Source organism: Polypterus senegalus, chromosome 12, assembly GCF_016835505.1.
Source record: "Polypterus senegalus isolate Bchr_013 chromosome 12, ASM1683550v1, whole genome shotgun sequence".
NCBI classification, from domain to species: Eukaryota; Metazoa; Chordata; class Cladistia; order Polypteriformes; family Polypteridae; genus Polypterus; species Polypterus senegalus.
The window spans coordinates 125,287,251-125,304,987 of NC_053165.1; the positions used below are offsets into that span (position 1 = coordinate 125,287,251).

At 33.8% G+C, this 17,737-nt stretch overlaps 1 protein-coding gene across 3 annotated transcripts; it reads left to right on the top strand.

Annotated features, from left to right (window-relative positions):
• The first annotated feature begins 1,327 nt into the window (after positions 1-1,327).
• On the top strand, positions 1,328-17,105 carry LOC120541596 (CDKN2A interacting protein). Of its 3 annotated transcripts, none has more exons than XM_039773378.1 (4): positions 1,328-1,388; positions 2,779-3,019; positions 3,147-3,268; positions 14,278-17,105. In XM_039773378.1, exons 1-4 carry the CDS (start codon positions 1,346-1,348, stop codon positions 14,949-14,951), a joined length of 1,080 nt encoding a protein of 359 aa, XP_039629312.1. In that variant the 5' UTR covers positions 1,328-1,345; the 3' UTR covers positions 14,952-17,105. The 3 variants fall into 3 exon arrangements, with proteins under 3 accessions (XP_039629312.1, XP_039629314.1, XP_039629313.1); XM_039773380.1 differs by lacking the exon at positions 1,328-1,388 and adding an exon at positions 1,451-1,966; XM_039773379.1 differs by lacking the exon at positions 1,328-1,388 and adding an exon at positions 2,006-2,486.
• Positions 17,106-17,737: the final 632 nt, after the last annotated feature.

Here is a 17,737-nt window from a genome sequence, read left to right on the forward strand (position 1 = left end):
ATATGTCTGCTCTCTGAACATTTAGAATGCTAAGATAAACACTTGATATCATTTTCATGATGAAATGTATTAAAGTATGTGGGGGCACGGTGGCGTGGTGGTTGCACTGCTGCCTCACAGCAAGGGGGTCCCGGGTGTGTCCTGCTTTGAGTTTGCATGTTTTTCTGGTGGGTTTACTCGGCGTGCTTCAGTTTCCTTTCAAAGTCATGTAGGATTTGGGGTTTTGTTATTTATTATTGGCCCTGCTACTGTTGGTGTTGCTCGTATTCACCCTGCAATGTGCTGGCGCCCCATTCAGAATTTGCTCCTGCCTAGCCCACGATGCTTGCTGGGATGGGCGCAACCCTGAATGGAAGGTATAGTCAAACATGTATAACGAATATTTTTTTTAAGTTCTGAAAACTCTGAGGTCTAAGTTTATAACTAGTTCTAATTTCAGAAAGACGTTTATTTTGTGGTGATTGGTTATGTGGAGAAAGAAAAAGGAACGATAGAAACTGGGGGTTTAGTACGTCAGAATGAGACAGCACGCATACAATAAAGAAAGCCCGCTCAGAAAAACATCCATTGAATTCTGTGTTCGTGTCTCCGACCACCACATCACGAACAAAACATTTACACAATATATCAGTTAAACCTGTGCGATACCCATTCATATATCCAGTTTTTTTTGAGCCTCGTCATACCTGCCATAAAGTTCTCTACACTGAACGTAGACCTGAAGACCCCTTAATGCAAGGGAGTAGCACTACAGCCACGCCACCGTGCCCCCCCCATGTTAAATACTTGATGTCTTTTTCATAATGAAATGCATTATCTTAGTATTATGAATGTTCATAGAGCAGGAATATCATGAAATCAATGTGCGGCCATCGGCGCCTCCTCGGTGCAAAAGGAAGTCAGTCTAAGAAGCGTGTAGAGATTAACGACTTGGTCGGGGAACACTTAATATAAAGCATTTAATGTGCTACATTAACTTATGACAAGGTTTGAGAAAATCTAATAAATTAAACATTCATTTTATGATGAAGTTTATTTTGCGACATTCTACTGACAAAATAATCTACGAGAATAAAGTGGAAATGTCGACTTTAATCTCGATTTGAATGGCGAGAATAAAGTCAACATGTCGACTTTATTCTAGACATTTATTTATTTTTTCTTCACTGTGTCTGTATTTTTTTTTCTTCACCGTGGCCCTAAAACGCTTCCGTAAAAACGAGTCTATCTTAAATTATAAAATGTTACATGTTAAAATTCACTGTCACATCTGATATTTCAATAAAGATATGTTAAATAACCCTTGCACTCCGTAGTACAGATTAGACCCATTTCCTGTCATTCTATGCTTCATGGGAAATGTAGTTTTATTGACCCGGAAGGTGCAGGTCAGTTAACGATATTGCTTACTTTCAGATATTTGCAATTCTTCGGCATTTTTCTCTTTCATTCCGACTTATTTGATTTAGCATTTCGTGCCGATATTAACACTATTTTTAAAATATTGTTAAAGCGTCAGCTAATAATTAAAATGAGAAGTGAACTACTGTTCGAATTAAATGCGCTGGCCTCTAGTGCACATTCTGCTATGTAGTTATAAATTCGTGTTTAACGTGTTATGTCGTTGACACAATATATGAGTTTTGTACGCTCGCGGTGTTCCATACACGAAATATGCTCGGTGCGTTTCATTTGAGTAACAAGAACGTAATATTAAAACAAATAATTTCGATACAGAAAGCTGTTGTATACAAATGAAAAGGGAAAAAGCAAAGTGCAAACCGGTAAAAACTGCATGATAGTGCAGCCCGCACTGAAATAAAATCTTATTCGTGATTCGGCAGATGTTCATCTCCTCATTAGAGCAACTAGTAGTGCGATTTCACCACACTTTCTTACGTTTCCCCTGCCCTGACTATATTTTTTTCCTCCACGTACATATTATTTTACGAGTAACCCAGTAAAGGTCAGTAATTTATGGGACAAATCCTTGTTTTTTTAGTTTATATTACAGAAAGTAAGTGGTTAATGAGGTAGGGAGGATATTTAATTTTGAATCCTATGTATAATAACAACACTTTCCTCAAGAGTAGAGAAAACGTAATTGTACACTTTATAGAAACCTGCGTCTTGCATTAAATAAAGTTTATGTTCTTTTAAGTATTTACATTTTTTTCAGTCCAAATTAAAAAAAAATTAATGTTTAGCATTTGTTATTGCTGAAGATTGTAAACACTTTCAACTTTTAATGGCGTAAATGATTTGGATATTGGAATAAATGCCAGAAAACATATATATTAATTTTTACTTATACATGTCAATTTTTTAAAAAAGTACAAAACAAATAATTATTTGTACCAATAAAGCAGAAGAATGTTTTAGAACAAGTGTTTATGACTAACAAACAATGATAAAATAAAAAAAATAAGGGGCTTTACCTGAACCACCTGCAATAGCTACTATTATAAAGTGTTTTGTTTGAGAAGGTATGACTTTAAAATTGTGCAAATCATAAAATGTGATTAATTTATACCTATACTTCTTTTACTGTCCGAACTCACAATGCATTTTTTCCTTTAACTTTGTTCTTAAAAGCTTGTGGACATTATTTGCTCTTTTAAATATATTTTGTAATTCCTGTGATCCAATATGGTACATTTAGTCATATAAAACATAAATATGAAGGTTAAAAAAAGGGTTTTATAGTAGAGAATTAAGATTATTTTGTTTTTTTTTCCATACATGGTAGGCGTATCTCACAAACTTTTAATTTTCCAGAGATGGCAAAAAAAGGTGATATTGTGGCAGAATTTCTTGGTCAGAATTCCCATTTGGAGCAATGGTTAGAGTCACTTGCAGGAGAATGTGAGACAGAAAAGCAGTGGAGAGCCAGAAAAGAATTTATTTTACGAAACATGGAGAGCTTTCCAAATATCCAGCCTGGGAACTCAAGCCATAGTCTGGATCAATTGCTGTCACTTTCCATGGTTTGGTCCAACCATGTTTTTCTTGGTTGTAGGTAAGTTTTCCGAATTGGCATCTCAAGTCAATAACTCTAATTACTGTTTGGAATTGACTATGTGGTTCTTGGAGTAAATAATTACTGTTGATCTAATTTAGTATTTACTGTGTTCTGCTTTAAACAGATATCCCCAGCAAGTGATGGATAAGATAACAGGGATGGCAGAAGGAATTATTGTGAATGACATTCCACTCCGTAAGACTCGAGATGAAATTATAGGCAAGGGAATAAGAAAGAACAGCTCAGGTGAAGGGAGAGCATTTTTGATGTCTGTTTTCCTATCTTGACAACTAATCCAGAGTAGTAATCTCTTTTTAAGAAATCATTAAATTGTATTAAAGGAGGATTAAGAATGAATTTACAGTTGGTTTATGATAGTTTTAATGCTTTTTAATTGTAATATAAAATCCATTTAATTGGGTTGTTTTCACACATAGAAGAATAACAGTCAAGTTGAGCAAGTGAATATGTAAAGAAAATAACTCAGAACGCATTTATACATTATATTGAATCGTTCAAGCAATTAAATGTACAGACAACATGTTAAAATTATAACTTAAATTAGTCTACAGAGGAGGTCACCATTTTTCCAAATTACTTTTGGCATGTATGTGTAACGTATTTTTCTTGCAGTTAAGAAACAATATAACAAAAAACTTAACCCACAACAGAAAAACTAAATCAGATCAGACTAAAGACAGAATCCACTTTCATACCTTATTAAGCTTTTATGTTCAAATCACTTTAGATATGGTGTCATAATGAGCAAAAGAATGTTTAGTGTTTTAAGTTAGCTTATTGTTGATATAAGTGGTAGTCATTTCGAAGAGGTGTCATGTTAAACTATTGCATGCAGTGAAGAAACCACAGAGACTGTTTTTACTCCTTGGGCAACTTTTATAGTGAAGTACTTAAGAGATTGATGAAATAGCATTGCTTCCAAACAAAATGGATTAGCATTGCTTTCTGATAACATTCCTTAGCTCTTAAGTTACCTGCTAGGTTTTTACAGTTAAAACAACACATTTTGATGTTACCAAAAGTAAAAAAATCCTTCATATTTTAGTTTAATTTTTTGTAATAATGAAACCATTATAAAGTCAAATCTGCTAAATAATGGTGTATTTGTATGCTCTCTGAATATTTTCAGTACTGACAATGCATTGATGATTCACATTCACAGAAGAATCCATATTAAGAAAAACGTACATAACATACTGAGACTTCATATAGGTCATTATGTGCTATTAGAGAAAAATACATATATTTACACTATAGCTGTGCATTCAGAAGTATGATTAAACATATTACAGGTTGATGGATATAAACACTCTCTTCTTACTCTCCTGTGTTGCCTTCTATTATATACAGTATACGTTTCCCGTCAGCACAAAGCAACAATGGTATAAATCAAGAAGTGTTAAATACTTATTGAATTAGAGTAATATTCCTTAAGTTGTCTTAATGTTATTTTTAACTTCCTATAACAACTTGTAAAGCAGAATAAACCAGAGTAACATTGGTTATTGTACTTGATTAAGCTGAACCTCCATTAGTTAACAATTATGTACATAATTGGCACAGTAGTTAGCATGCTGCATCAAAAATCTATGTTTGAATCCTGTGACAGATCCTTGTCCCTGGGTTTTATTTCTGGTGATCAAGTCTTACCATCATAAAGATCTGTATTGGATTAATGTTTAATTTTAAATTGGCCCATGTGGGTATGTAATGAGTGAATTGATAGGTGAGTCTTGTAAAGTACTAGAAACCTACCCAGGGTTGGCTTTTGTCTTGCACACAGTGCTGCTGAGATAGGTGTTAAACTGTTTCTTATTACTAATAATGTTGTTGAATAAAGGAACTGTTCATTGCTAACAGATTAAAGAAGCAAGTAACTTTATCATGTATCTGTTCTTCAATCTGTTTTCAAACAGTATCGGGTACAAGGAATCAACCCTGGACAGGGTGCTAGTCCATTGCATTGAGACACCCACACCCACAACTTACTCATACCCAGCCAGTTTCAATTTGCTGAATAATAGGCAGTCCAAGATGAGTTCAAAAAGGAAAAATGACTCTAATATACATGTTAAGCGCAAGAGCTGTCAAGGAGGAGGTGAAGAGTATTAGGTATGGTAAAAGTAAGCTAGAATATACATACAGTGAATTTGTACTTTATTGAAATTTATACATGTGAATAGATGATAACTTTTTAAAAACAACAGGAACTACTAAGGAGGAACTTAGTTACTTGGGAATTGTCGAGGGAGATGTATTATTTAGATTAAAAAGGTTGAAATCTAACAAATCACCAGGACCAAGTAACATTTATCCTTGAGAGCTTAACGAAGATAGTGAGTACATATATAAACCCTTGGCACATATTTTTCTTACATCTGTGTACACTGGGGAAATTCTTGAAGACAGGAGGCTAGCAAATATTATCATGTTGTATGAAAAAGGTGATTTGGCTGATCCAAGTAACTGTAGGTCAATAAGCTTAACATGCATTACAGCTAAATTAAAGGTAGCTGTTATTATGGACAAGATCAAACAGCACACCTTGGAATATTAGCAAATGTTCAATGTGCGTTTAGATGAGAGTGGTCTTGTTTCACTAATACGCTGAAATTCTATGTGAAAGCATCAAGAACATAAGATAAAACATTGCCAAAAGGCTTTGATATGAAAGGTTACAGTGGTGGAGAGAGTACTACAAATTCTACTCAAGTAGAAGTATTTTTACTTGGACAAAAATTTACTGACATAGAAGTTGAGGTACCTGAAATGTAAAGGTGAAGTTTTGTTATTTTAGAAAAGAAAAAAACGTAGTAAATATCTTCAAATATATGTGCTATCCTTTGGAAAGCAGAGAAAAATATACGTAGTACAATAACAGATTTTTTTTTATCAAAAGTTACATTAATGACACATATATACATAGAAATGGTGTACATATATGGAAATTTAATTTTAAACCGTACATATTATGGATATCCCTAGTGTGGCAAGAAAGTAATCAGAATCATCCTTAAAAATCAGTTAACAATGTATTCTGTAGTTCTCAATTTTAAACTTCATTTGAGACACCACAGATTTCAGTGGAGTGAAAAGAAAAGCAAATAAAGGTTTGCAATGGGAGAAATGAAAGTTATTACATTCAAACAGCAAGGTTTCTTTGCCTTATTGATATCAGGTAAATAGAATAAGCACCAGATTGAAAACAAAAATGTAGGCATTTCTAGCAGAAAGTTTTTCATTTAAACAGAAATGGCCTTTGATTATTACTGATTAGTGAGGAGGGAACATTTCGCAGTGAGTTTTCCGAAATCACAAATGTTCAGGATATTTGACAGACTTGGCAAACTGCATTAAAGTCAGTGGGGAAGGATTAACTGAACTAGATTTGACTAGATTATAATAGTGTAGTAGTCTTTAAAGAGTACGTGAGGGCTGGGAAAACGTCTGTCAACTGTACTGGACCTATTTATTATGGCCGAAAAGGTGACCTGAGCTGTGGGGAAGAAGTGCCAACCATTGCACAACGGTGCCTACGTGAGATTAAAGAAAAATGAATTCAGTCAGAGAAGCACAATCATAAATTTCATCAAAAAACAAAGCGGAAATGCTGAAATCGTAGTCAAAAGTCAGAAAAAATATGCAGGTCATTTAAAGGCAGAAAATTCCAAGTGCCATGTCATGATTGAAACTGCTGTCTTGTTCTGGTTTTTATAGTTGCACTAAAGGCTCTCTAAACTGTCTTTGCTGATGCTGTGCACTTTTTCTTCTATCAAAAAAAATTACGTCTTGTAAATAGTTATTTTTATTATTATTATTTTATAGTGTCTACTCTGTTGGGTTACGTCAGGCTCCTTCAAGGTTTGTTTTCACTCATACCGAGCCTCATGGCTAATTATTATGCATGCATAGGGCACACACCTTCTTTTCTTATGTTGACCTGGAACTCGAACATTGACTTGCACATTTGGCTACAAGCACAGATAACGCATCCCATGGAGTCTGTAATGCAAATGATCAGCATTATATACCCCGAGGGTGATCCCATCAATATTGGCTCTTACAGCTCCTGAGGACGTTGCCCTGACTTCGCAAAGCATTATGGGGTACTGGTATTTAAAAAAATATATATATATATACAGTGGTGTGAAAAACTATTTGCCCCCTTCCTGATTTCTTATTCTTTTGCATGTTTGTCACACAAAATGTTTCTGATCATCAAACACATTTAACCATTAGTCAAATATAACACAGGTAAACACAAAATGCAGTTTTTAAATGATGGTTTTTATTATTTAGGGAGAAAAAAATCCAAACCTACATGGCCCTGTGTGAAAAAGTAATTGCCCCCCGAACCTAATAACTGGTTGGGCCACCCTTAGCAGCAGTAACTGCAATCAAGCGTTTGTTGTAATTCAGCTTTATTTGAGGGTTTTCTAGCATGAACAGCCTTTTTAAGGTCATGCCATAGCATCTCAATTGGATTCAGGTCAAGACTTTGACTAGGCCACTCCAAAGTCTTCATTTTGTTTTTCTTCAGCCATTCAGAGGTGGATTTGCTGGTGTGTTTTGGGTCATTGTCCTGTTGCAGCACCCAAGATCGCTTCAGCTTGAGTTGACGAACAGATGGCCGGACATTCTCCTTCAGGATTTTTTGGTAGACAGTAGAATTCATGGTTCCATCTATCACAGCAAGCCTTCCAGGTCCTGAAGCAGCAAAACAACCCCAGACCATCACACTACCACCACCATATTTTACTGTTGGTATGATGTTCTTTTTCTGAAATGCTGTGTTCCTTTTACGCCAGATGTAACGGGACATTTGCCTTCCAAAAAGTTCAACTTTTGTCTCATCAGTCCACAAGGTATTTTCCCAAAAGTCTTGGCAATCATTGAGATGTTTCTTAGCAAAATTGAGACGAGCCCTAATGTTCTTTTGCTTAACAGTGGTTTCGCGTCTTGGAAATCTGCCATGCAGGCCGTTTTGCCCAGTCTCTTTCTTATGGTGGAGTCGTGAACACTGACCTTAATTGAGGCAAGTGAGGCCTGCAGTTCTTTAGACGTTGTCCTGGGGTCTTTTGTGACCTCTCAGATGAGTCGTCTCTGCGCTCTTGGGGTAATTTTGGTCGGCCGGCCACTCCTGGGAAGGTTCACCACTGTTTCATGTTTTTGCCATTTGTGGATAATGGCTCTCCCTGTGGTTTGCTGGAGTCCCAAAGCTTTAGAAATGGCTTTATAACCTTTACCAGACTGATAGATCTCTATTACAATTACTTCTGTTCACATTTGTTCCTGAATTTCTTTGGATCTTGGCATGATGTCTAGCTTTTGAGGTGCTTTTGGTCAACTTCTCTGTGTCAGGCAGCTCCTATTTAAGTGATTTCTTGATTGAAACAGTTGTGGCAGTAATCAGGCCTGGGGGTGGCTACGGAAATTGAACTCGGTGTGATACACCACAGTTAGGTTATTTTTTAACAAGGGGCAATTACTTTTTCACACAGGGCCATGTAGGTTTGGATTTTTTCTCCCTAAATAATAAAACCATCATTTAAAAACTGCATTTTGTGTTGACTTGTGTTATATTTGACTAATGGTTAAATGTGTTTGATGATCAGAAACATTTTGTGTGACAAACATGCAAAAGAATAAGAAATCAGGAAGGGGCAAATAGTTTTCACACCACTATATATATATATATATATATATATATATATATATATATATATATATATATATATATATATATATATATATATATATATATATATATATATATATATATATATATATATATATATAAATATATATATAAATTCTCCTAAACCAGACAGATTATCACTAAATAATTCGACGAACAGGGGCAAATGGGAAAACAGCTAATTCACTGCGAATAACGCTTTGGCTATTGTTGATCTGAAGTACAGTACTTAACGTGTACATGTATGTACAGTATGTTTTGTCAGTTGTTACTTGAAATTTGTGCTTTGCCAAATACAATACTGTGTGTTGGATGCTGGTTATGTGTGGCATTAAAATAAAGTAATTTGAAAGGGAGCACAGCTGTTGTATGTGCTAAGTGCCACTCGTGCATTATGCATCGAAGGGGAACATCTTTTTTTAAAAATGAGGCCTTCCTGTTATTGTATCTTATCCTTTCAGACAATCGGGCACTAATTGAATCGCAACAATATTTGTCTACAGTGGTGGATTTACAGCTCATGTTGGCTAACACGCAGACTTAGTGGGAGCCATTTTCTTATGTTAGAATATTAAATTTGATTTTAAAAGACTCAATAAGGGCATTGTAATCTTACAATGTTCTGCACATTTTATTCAAAATGTAAAATATTAAATTATTGTAGTAAAAAAAAAAAAATACCGTAATGTAACAGTTAAATTACAAAAAGCTGAGCTGCTGATCACTCACCCTTCAAGAACAGATCAGAAGCACAGATAACCTATAAGTTTTATATCAGTAAAATTGATGCAATAAACAATTAAAATTATGTCATCATTATCACGGGATTAAACTGTTTCAATTAGAGACCAGTATTTTGGCTTAGTAGCTATTATATTTAACCAAATATAAAACATCAATAAACATTTAACAATAACATTATAACATTTTTCTTTTATTTATAGACCCATTTGCAAAAGTATAGAAAAGTATTTAATGGTGGTGTTTTCTATTTTTTTAATACATAGATAGATATGAGATTAAATAAATACAGAATTTTTTAGAAAAAAAAAAAGTTTTGTTTTTTTTTTTTACAAATATTAAGTGTTTTAGTACATAATCATTGTGAGACTGTGGCAAGACAAAATATTTTCAATGAAATATTTTTGAACTTTGAAACAATTAATTGATACTGGCAGCTTAAACATGGCTTAACATTTAAACATATGTGTATTTATCTTTTTAAAAAACAGTTATAGCTTTAAGTTTGCAATAGATTTTAATGTGAAATTTATGCAATTAATTCTATGTATTGTATGGGAGTTTATTTTCCCGTTTGCCAACTACTTATTTCTGAGATGAATTTATAAAAATTTATTGAAATTCTCAATATGTACTGCTTGTTTCTTGCTTGTCTTAAACTTTATCATATACAACAGTACATAGTATTTAAACTGTCAACTTCTTTGCCAAAAGTGATATTTTGCAGTGCAGAGCATTCCATAGCTAAAATTGGTAAATTTGGTAAATATCTGAGCATTAGAGGAATATAAGTAGTTTTTGACTTTTTTACTGTATGTGCACTAAACAACCTAATTTTTAATAATGGTAAGTGGTTGTCTTGTCTTTTTTGTCACTACTTCAACTAACAGATGCTTCATGTCTTTCTATACCTATTAGTCTGCCTATTTGGCTCTCAGAATTTTTCTGAAGTATTGTTCAAATATCAACAACTATGACTTTATCATTTACGCTATATTATTTTAGAACAATCTAGATGAGAAAAGGCTATTCAGCCCAACAAAGCTTGCCAGTCCTGTCCACGTAATTATTCTAAAAAAAATATCAAGACTAGTTTTGAAAGTCTCTAAATTCTTACTTTCTACTACTCTGCTTGGTAGCTTATTCCAAGTGTCAGTGGTGCTCTGTATAAAAAAAAAAAAAAAACTTCTAATGTTTGTGCGAAATTTACCCTTAACAAGTTTTCAACTGTGTCCAATTGTTCTTGATTACCTTATTTTAAAAATAAGTCTCGATCCACTGTACTAATTCCCTTCATAATTTTAAACACTTCAATCATGTTTCCTCTCCTTCTTCTTTTGTTTAAACTGAAAAGGCTCAGCTCTTTTAATCTTTCTTCTTTATTCATCCCCTGTAGCCCCAGAATAAGCCTAGTTACTCTTCTCTGGACCTTTTCTAGCGTGCCCATGTCCCTTTTGTAGCTTGGAGACCAAAACTGCACACAATACTCCAGATGAGGCCTCACCAGTATGTTATAAAGCCTTAGTATAACCTCCTTGGAATGGTACTCCACACATCATGCTATATAACCTAACATTCTGTTCGCCTTCTTAATGGCTTCTGAACACTGTCTGGAAGTTGATAGCATAGAGTCCAATATGACACTAAATGTTTCTCGTGAGGTTTTCTCTTGGTTTTCAGACCTCCCATTTAAACATAATATTTTTACTTCCTATATGTAATACTTTACATTTACTGGCTTTAAATTTCATCTGCCACGAATCTGTCTAAGCCCGTATGCTGTCCAAGTCCTACTGTAATGATTTAATAGATACCAAATTCTCTGCCAATCCACCTTTCTCAGTATCATCTGAAAACTTAACCAGCATGTTACTTATATTCCTATCTAAATTATATGGAATTCTTCCAGTTCAGTAAGTATACATGTTAGTAGTGAGGTAAAGGAAATTACAATTTGTTTGTCCTTCTCCTCTTTAAGACCATCTGAGAGAACACCAAACATAGCTGTTAATGAGTTAGGTGTGATTGTGACACCAAGGCTATCTGATGGACATTCAAAGATTTTTGTCCAAAATGATCTTATTTTGTTGCACGCCAAAAACATGTGGCCCAGTGAGGCTGGAGTTAGGTTGCAACTTTAACAGGTTGAATCTTGCCCTGCAAAAATTTTGGATAGTTTTAATCGAGATAGAAGATAGATTTTAGGTTGGATAATTGTGTGCCTTTGCGTTTGGAGCTAGAGTGTATTCTGTGCATGGCTGTCTTCCTCACTTTTTGCACTCCTTTTCCACTCCTTCTGAAATATTAAGTGAAAGATCCTTTCACCATTCTACCTTGGGATCTTTGAAAGGATGTGACTTTAAAATGCTTTTATACATTTTAGAGATGCTATTTGAGTCTTCAAGGCTGATCAATATTTCTTTTGGAATAGAAATTGATGGAAGGTGAGGGAAAGGTGAGCAACGTTTCTAATTTGAAAGTAGTTGAAAAATTGTGTGGATGAGAAGTTAAATTGGATACAGATACAGCCTCTTGTATCCTGCCAAATTAAAAGTGGACATTGAAGGTCAGTTTTACATTTTTGGTTCTCCGAATTAAGCAGAAAAAGTGCTAAGAAGACTGATCCCAACATTCTTTTGAAACGCAATTATGAGTCATTTCGTGTTATGGCAAGGCAAAGATGATTCGGTGGCAACTTGGACCATTTGTAATGCATCATTTGCCATAACTGTACATTCTATTACCTTTTTGGCCACCTTTCCTATTTGTTTTTTTGTAAACTTTAATTATTATACTGAAGTTGTTTTCATTGAATATATGTACAGTAGTGGCCAAAGGTTTTGGCAGAAACACAGATGTTGTGTTTTGCAAAATTTGCGGCTTCAATTTTTGTGGTGACAATTTAGACTGTTTTTGTATTATTGTGAAGAGTGATCAGATGCATATTAATTAATTCCAAATAGCTTTATTAGCATAAAAAGTTACATTTGTCACAAAAAACAGTTTTCACTTATTTTAGTCCTAGCAGAAACTGATCAGTTAAAATTGTCCAGCAAGCACCAGGGCTATCTCCTCTAAAGTCTAAAGATTATAAGACACCATCTAATGAGCTCTTTGTCTCATTACAGATACCACAGCTAGATACTCTTAGTGCTGCGGAACTAGATAAACCTCTGACACTCTCAGAATTACTAGATGCTGTAAACTCAATTCAAAGTAGGAAAGCAGCCGGCCCTAATGGCTACCCAGTGGAATTTTATAAAGAATTAAGAAGTTAGCTCCACTATTATTAGCAATGATTATAGGAGCTAAAGACAACAAAATTCTACCTCAAACTTTTAGCCAAGATTTAATTTCCATCTTTCCTAAGAAAAATAAGGATTACTTTAATGTGCATCATTCAGACCATCTCACTTCTGAATAATGACAAGATACTTTTAAAGTTCTAGCTAGAAGGATTGAGAAAGTGCTTCTTTCTGTAATATCACAAGACCGAACTGGATTTATTAAAGTCAGACACAGCCTCTAATCTTTGACATTTGTTTAATATAATATATTCATCTATTAAATCTAACAGCCTAGAGATCGTACTATCTTTGAATGCAAAACTAGAAAGATTTTTAATCTCATGCTTCCATTCACAATGGAGAGAAAAAAGTTTAGGATATAATAAAAGACATAGGTGACCAATGATGTACAGTGGTAAAGAATGAAAAAACCTCCATGGTAAAAAGATTAAAAAAATCTTGCATTACTCCTGTTGCATAATCCACATGTCATTTATCCAGTTATATGCATACAATTTGCTAAAATACTGTTAAAATATATTCTCCGGAATAATTGGTATACATCATGAACAAGAAACTAAAGTTTCATGGGACTGAGTTTTTGAATTGAAGAACTGTCCCTGTTCCTCATTTATGGGTCATAAGTACTGCCTTCAGTTCATTAAATGACTCCCATAAGACTTTAGTTTCCTGTGTATGGTGATTGCTGATTATTCCAGAATTACGTATTTAACAATATTTTATCAATATAAAGCGTGTGCTATGCATGTTTTGGGCATATGACTAAATAACGGACATAGGATAAGTAACATAAAAAAATATATATAATTTTTTGGTGGATCATTTTTTTAGTATACATAGGTAATCTGAACAAAAACATAATTAGTAAGCTGGTTAAGTTTTCAGAGAAAATCAAACTGTGTGGAAGGGCAGATAATGTAAAATCAGCTAAACTGTTACAGAGCAACTTTGAACGTATACAGGCTAAGGCAAATTTACAGCCGATAAAATGAAATATAAGTATTACACATAGGAAGTAGAAGTGTTATATTTGAATACACAATGGGAGTCCTGAAATTTGCAAGTACCCTTTATTACAATGACAGGAGACATGTTGGACTCCTCACTGTTTGCATCAAGACAATGTACAGAAACTATCAAGGAAGCTAATAGAAGGTTAGATTATATATCATAATCTGTGAAGTATAAGTCAAGGGACATTATGCTTAAGTTATTTAACACACTTGTGAAGCTTCACTTGGAATTCACTTATTCAGTTTTTATCTCCATATTACAAAAAAGACATAGCAGTGATAGAGAAAGATCAGGGAAAAAGGTCTGCAATGAAAATGGGTATGTAGTCTTTGATATTCAAGCACATGTTTTTTTTTTTTAGAAAGTATTACATTTAATTTGGTCTTTTGCGAAAATGATACAACTTCTTTGGAATTATGTAAATGATCAAAAACAGAATAGCAGATTTAAAAACTTTTATTTATTTGTTACAGATCTGAAAATCACATCCTCTCAAGTAAAGTTAAACAGCAGAGGCCAAGACTCAAGCAGAAATGGGAGTGGAACTTCAAAATCTCAAGGAAGTCAGCCAGATACCCAGCATGCACATAAAGATAAATCTCTGAAAAATGTGCGAAGCAGTAGCAATGAAGATTCACATGTTGCTATGAAATGTGGGCCTTCCCCTCAGGCTCCCAAAGAATATCAGGCATTTTTCAATCGGCTTTACAAGGCTGTAGCATGGAAGTTGGTGTCAGCTGGGGGATTTGGACCAAATCTGGACTATTTTGCAATTTTGCAAGCTTGTGTGGAGTCATCAAAATCCAGCTTAACCTGTATATTTGTGCCTCTTAAAGAAATTCCAGACCTGCCTTCTAGTCACTCTCAGCAGGAGGGCCTTGTTTGTGAGCTAAGGTGTCGGACAGTATATTTGGGTACAGGCTATGGTCGTGGTGAGGACAGTGCCAAAGCTATGGCAGCACGAGAGGCTCTAAAAGTGTTCCAAGGTCGCAAAGTGACAGTGAAAATATGCAAGCGTAAATACCATGGCCAGGATGTGGAAGACTTGATTTTGCAGGATGACCAGCTAAGAAACTCTGGACTCCCTCCTGCTCTTAGTTATCCTTTTGAATCAGAACACCAAGATTTAGGAAACCTCAACCTCTAGTTCTCTGTTGGCAGTACTGACATCTGTGCAGCACTGAAAGTAACCTGTCAGTTGTGGTTCAGAACAAAAGTAACCAGGGTACCCCATATATTCATGCTTTATTTTCACTGACTTTTTATTTAACTATATCTTTATTTTTGCAGCCTTTAAAATAAAGTGGTATTACCATGCTAAGTAAAAGTCACAGAAAGCAAATTCTCATAAACCCGTTATTTTTTTCCTTCTTAACTACAGTATCTTTGCCAAGTCATTTTAAATTTGTATTGAAAAAATATCATTAAGGTGATGTGTTTTGTCATCTAAAGAACTTGGAAAGCTGTTCCTTAATGACTTATCTACACAGAAAACAGTATGTACAAGTGTTGGAAACAAAAATGCTTTAACTCTGTTGGGTCAAGGATACTGTACAAAATCATCTGTCTCTATTTCTTTATTTATGACACTACTTTCAGCCTTGATTTTACTTGTGAAGATAAATGAGCATGTAAAACTGATAGAAATAAAAAATATATTTTTAAGGTTATAACTCTAAAATATTGACAGAAAATGCCTTTATTGGAAAGAAGTGTTTATTATGGAAATGGTGTTATAGAACCATAGATAATTTATAAAGAACTGTCTCATTATAATAGAATTGGAGCTCTCAAAACTCATCACAACTTTGGAAATTCCATAATTACAGCTTAAGTAGGTCAAAGTGTCAAGTAATAAAAACTTGGCTGTCTGATATGTTTGAATTTGTAAATTGGCTCCAGTTTGTTATATATATGGGCTGAAAAAAATAGACAGAATATGTTTGATGCAGATGTAAGAAAATCATAGTTAGGATTAGAAAGGTAAATAAAGTAGCAGACAGACCTGATAAACAGTATGCCTGAAATTAAATTCAGGGTTAAATTATAAAAGAAGCCCATTGAACCAGCTGTTGTAATATGAAGGATGCACTTTAGACTTTAGAAGTAGATTCTAAGTGAACATAGAGAGAGAGAGAGATAAAAATAAGACCCTAAACTGTTATAGTCTGTTTAAATAAAATTGCCTAATGGGGAGTAGGGTCTGACTTCCTTTAAAAAGAGCTGCCATTTGTAGAAAAAAGTAGAGAGGAGGATGTGTTTATGTTAGCCTGATTAAGCACTAAAAACAAGTTGGCAATTTAATTTTTTTTGGTTTGTACACACTGTTGTTTTAACAAAAAATGGTAAATACGTGCAAATGTTTTTTCTTAAATGTTGAAACACTTCAGAAGAAAATTGTTCCATTTGATTAAAATAAAATAACATTTTTAGAAAATACTAGATAGGATATTATTTTCATTGTAGTGTTACCTTTACAATAGTTTTTCACTGCAAACTTTGTAAAATGTTGAATCTCTCTTCCTGTTGTAAACATTTTGTTCAGTTTAATACTTATCTGTTTGATCAGTGTGTTGGATTATATGCTTTTTGATCATTCCAGCAAAATTTTAAATTGGTTTTCTTGTAGATGTGGACTTTTTGTACATCTTTTGCATTGTCTTCTCAGGTAAATCAAACAAATCTTATAACACACAATTTGAGGGGTGCAAGTACGCTTCTGAAGTTGAGCATTATATACTGTATGAATCTGTCGTTGATTCTGATGATTTTTTTTTTTACCTCAGCATTTTCAGGACTGTATTATTGTGATTTAAGTCAGATATACATTCACTGTAAAGGACTCTTCAGATTTTTCGACATTCTGAAGGACCAGTTAGAATTATTTGTCTGTTAAAGAGAATAATGTTATAATAATTCACAGCAGTTAATAAAGACTTCAGTTAGAGAGAATCAACCATGTCCTGGATTAGGTAATCTCTTTACATACCGTTAAACGAATCAAGATGTTTGTTTTTTATCTCTGTGTTATATTTGAGAAGGAGTTATGTATAGCAGATATGTGTATTCTGTTTTCCATAATGGTATTTACAATTTAAGTTAAGCATTTAAAAGAACAGCAAAGTCTTTGAAATCAATCTTATTACAGTTTAGAAAGAATGATAACACCTTTTTCAATGTCTGCCAGCACAGTTTCTTCATTTATTTTCCCAGGAACTAATGTTTATTATTGTTATGCCTTTCATATAATGTTTTCTGTTCATTCATTAATGAGAAATAAACCATTGACCCTCCAGTGTAATTATTTATAGTTTATTACCATTGATTTTAAAAGTGAGATATTTGTTGATAACAAAAAAGGAAAATTGCCAGTTCTGTAAAAGTGGAATCAATGTAACAAATCCAGTGTTAAATATAACAATTAGCACATAAGTGTATAAGATAAATAATTTCTCATCATTTTCTTTATGATACTAATTTGTCTTTTTTATGTTGCATCAGATTAAGTACATATTTTATCTTCCAGTTCCTAAATAAACTATCCAAAGAAATTATGCCCTTTCTATTTGTCTATATTGAGGATAAAATGTTTAATTTAAAATCAAGATGTGTTTGTTATGGGTTGCTGAGGAAACAGATTGAGACCCTCACAATGAAGCAGTGGTTTGGCATTCACCTTTTTGATTACTCAGACAGAGACATACCGCTTTTTTACAAGGTAAGATGTCCAACAGACTCATGTTATTATGTATTAAGCTTACATGGATATTCACCTATTCCTGAATAACATTTAATGACTAATTATTGAAATTCTGTTTTTAAAGAAGCCTAATGTAAATACATATTTGTTCCATGTAAGTTCATAGTAGACACAAGTTTTTAATATGTCCTGATCTTGCCTTCGTAATTGTGGATGTAGCTTGAAACAAATAG

Coding starts and splice junctions, on each gene's coding strand:
- LOC120541596 (XM_039773378.1), top strand. CDS start 1,346: ATGCTTCATGGGAAATGTAGTTTTATTGACCCGGAAGGTGCAG. Junction 1,389..2,778: donor TATTGACCCGGAAGGTGCAG/GTCAGTTAACGA, acceptor TTAATTTTCCAG/AGATGGCAAAAAAAGGTGAT. Junction 3,020..3,146: donor CATGTTTTTCTTGGTTGTAG/GTAAGTTTTCCG, acceptor TGCTTTAAACAG/ATATCCCCAGCAAGTGATGG.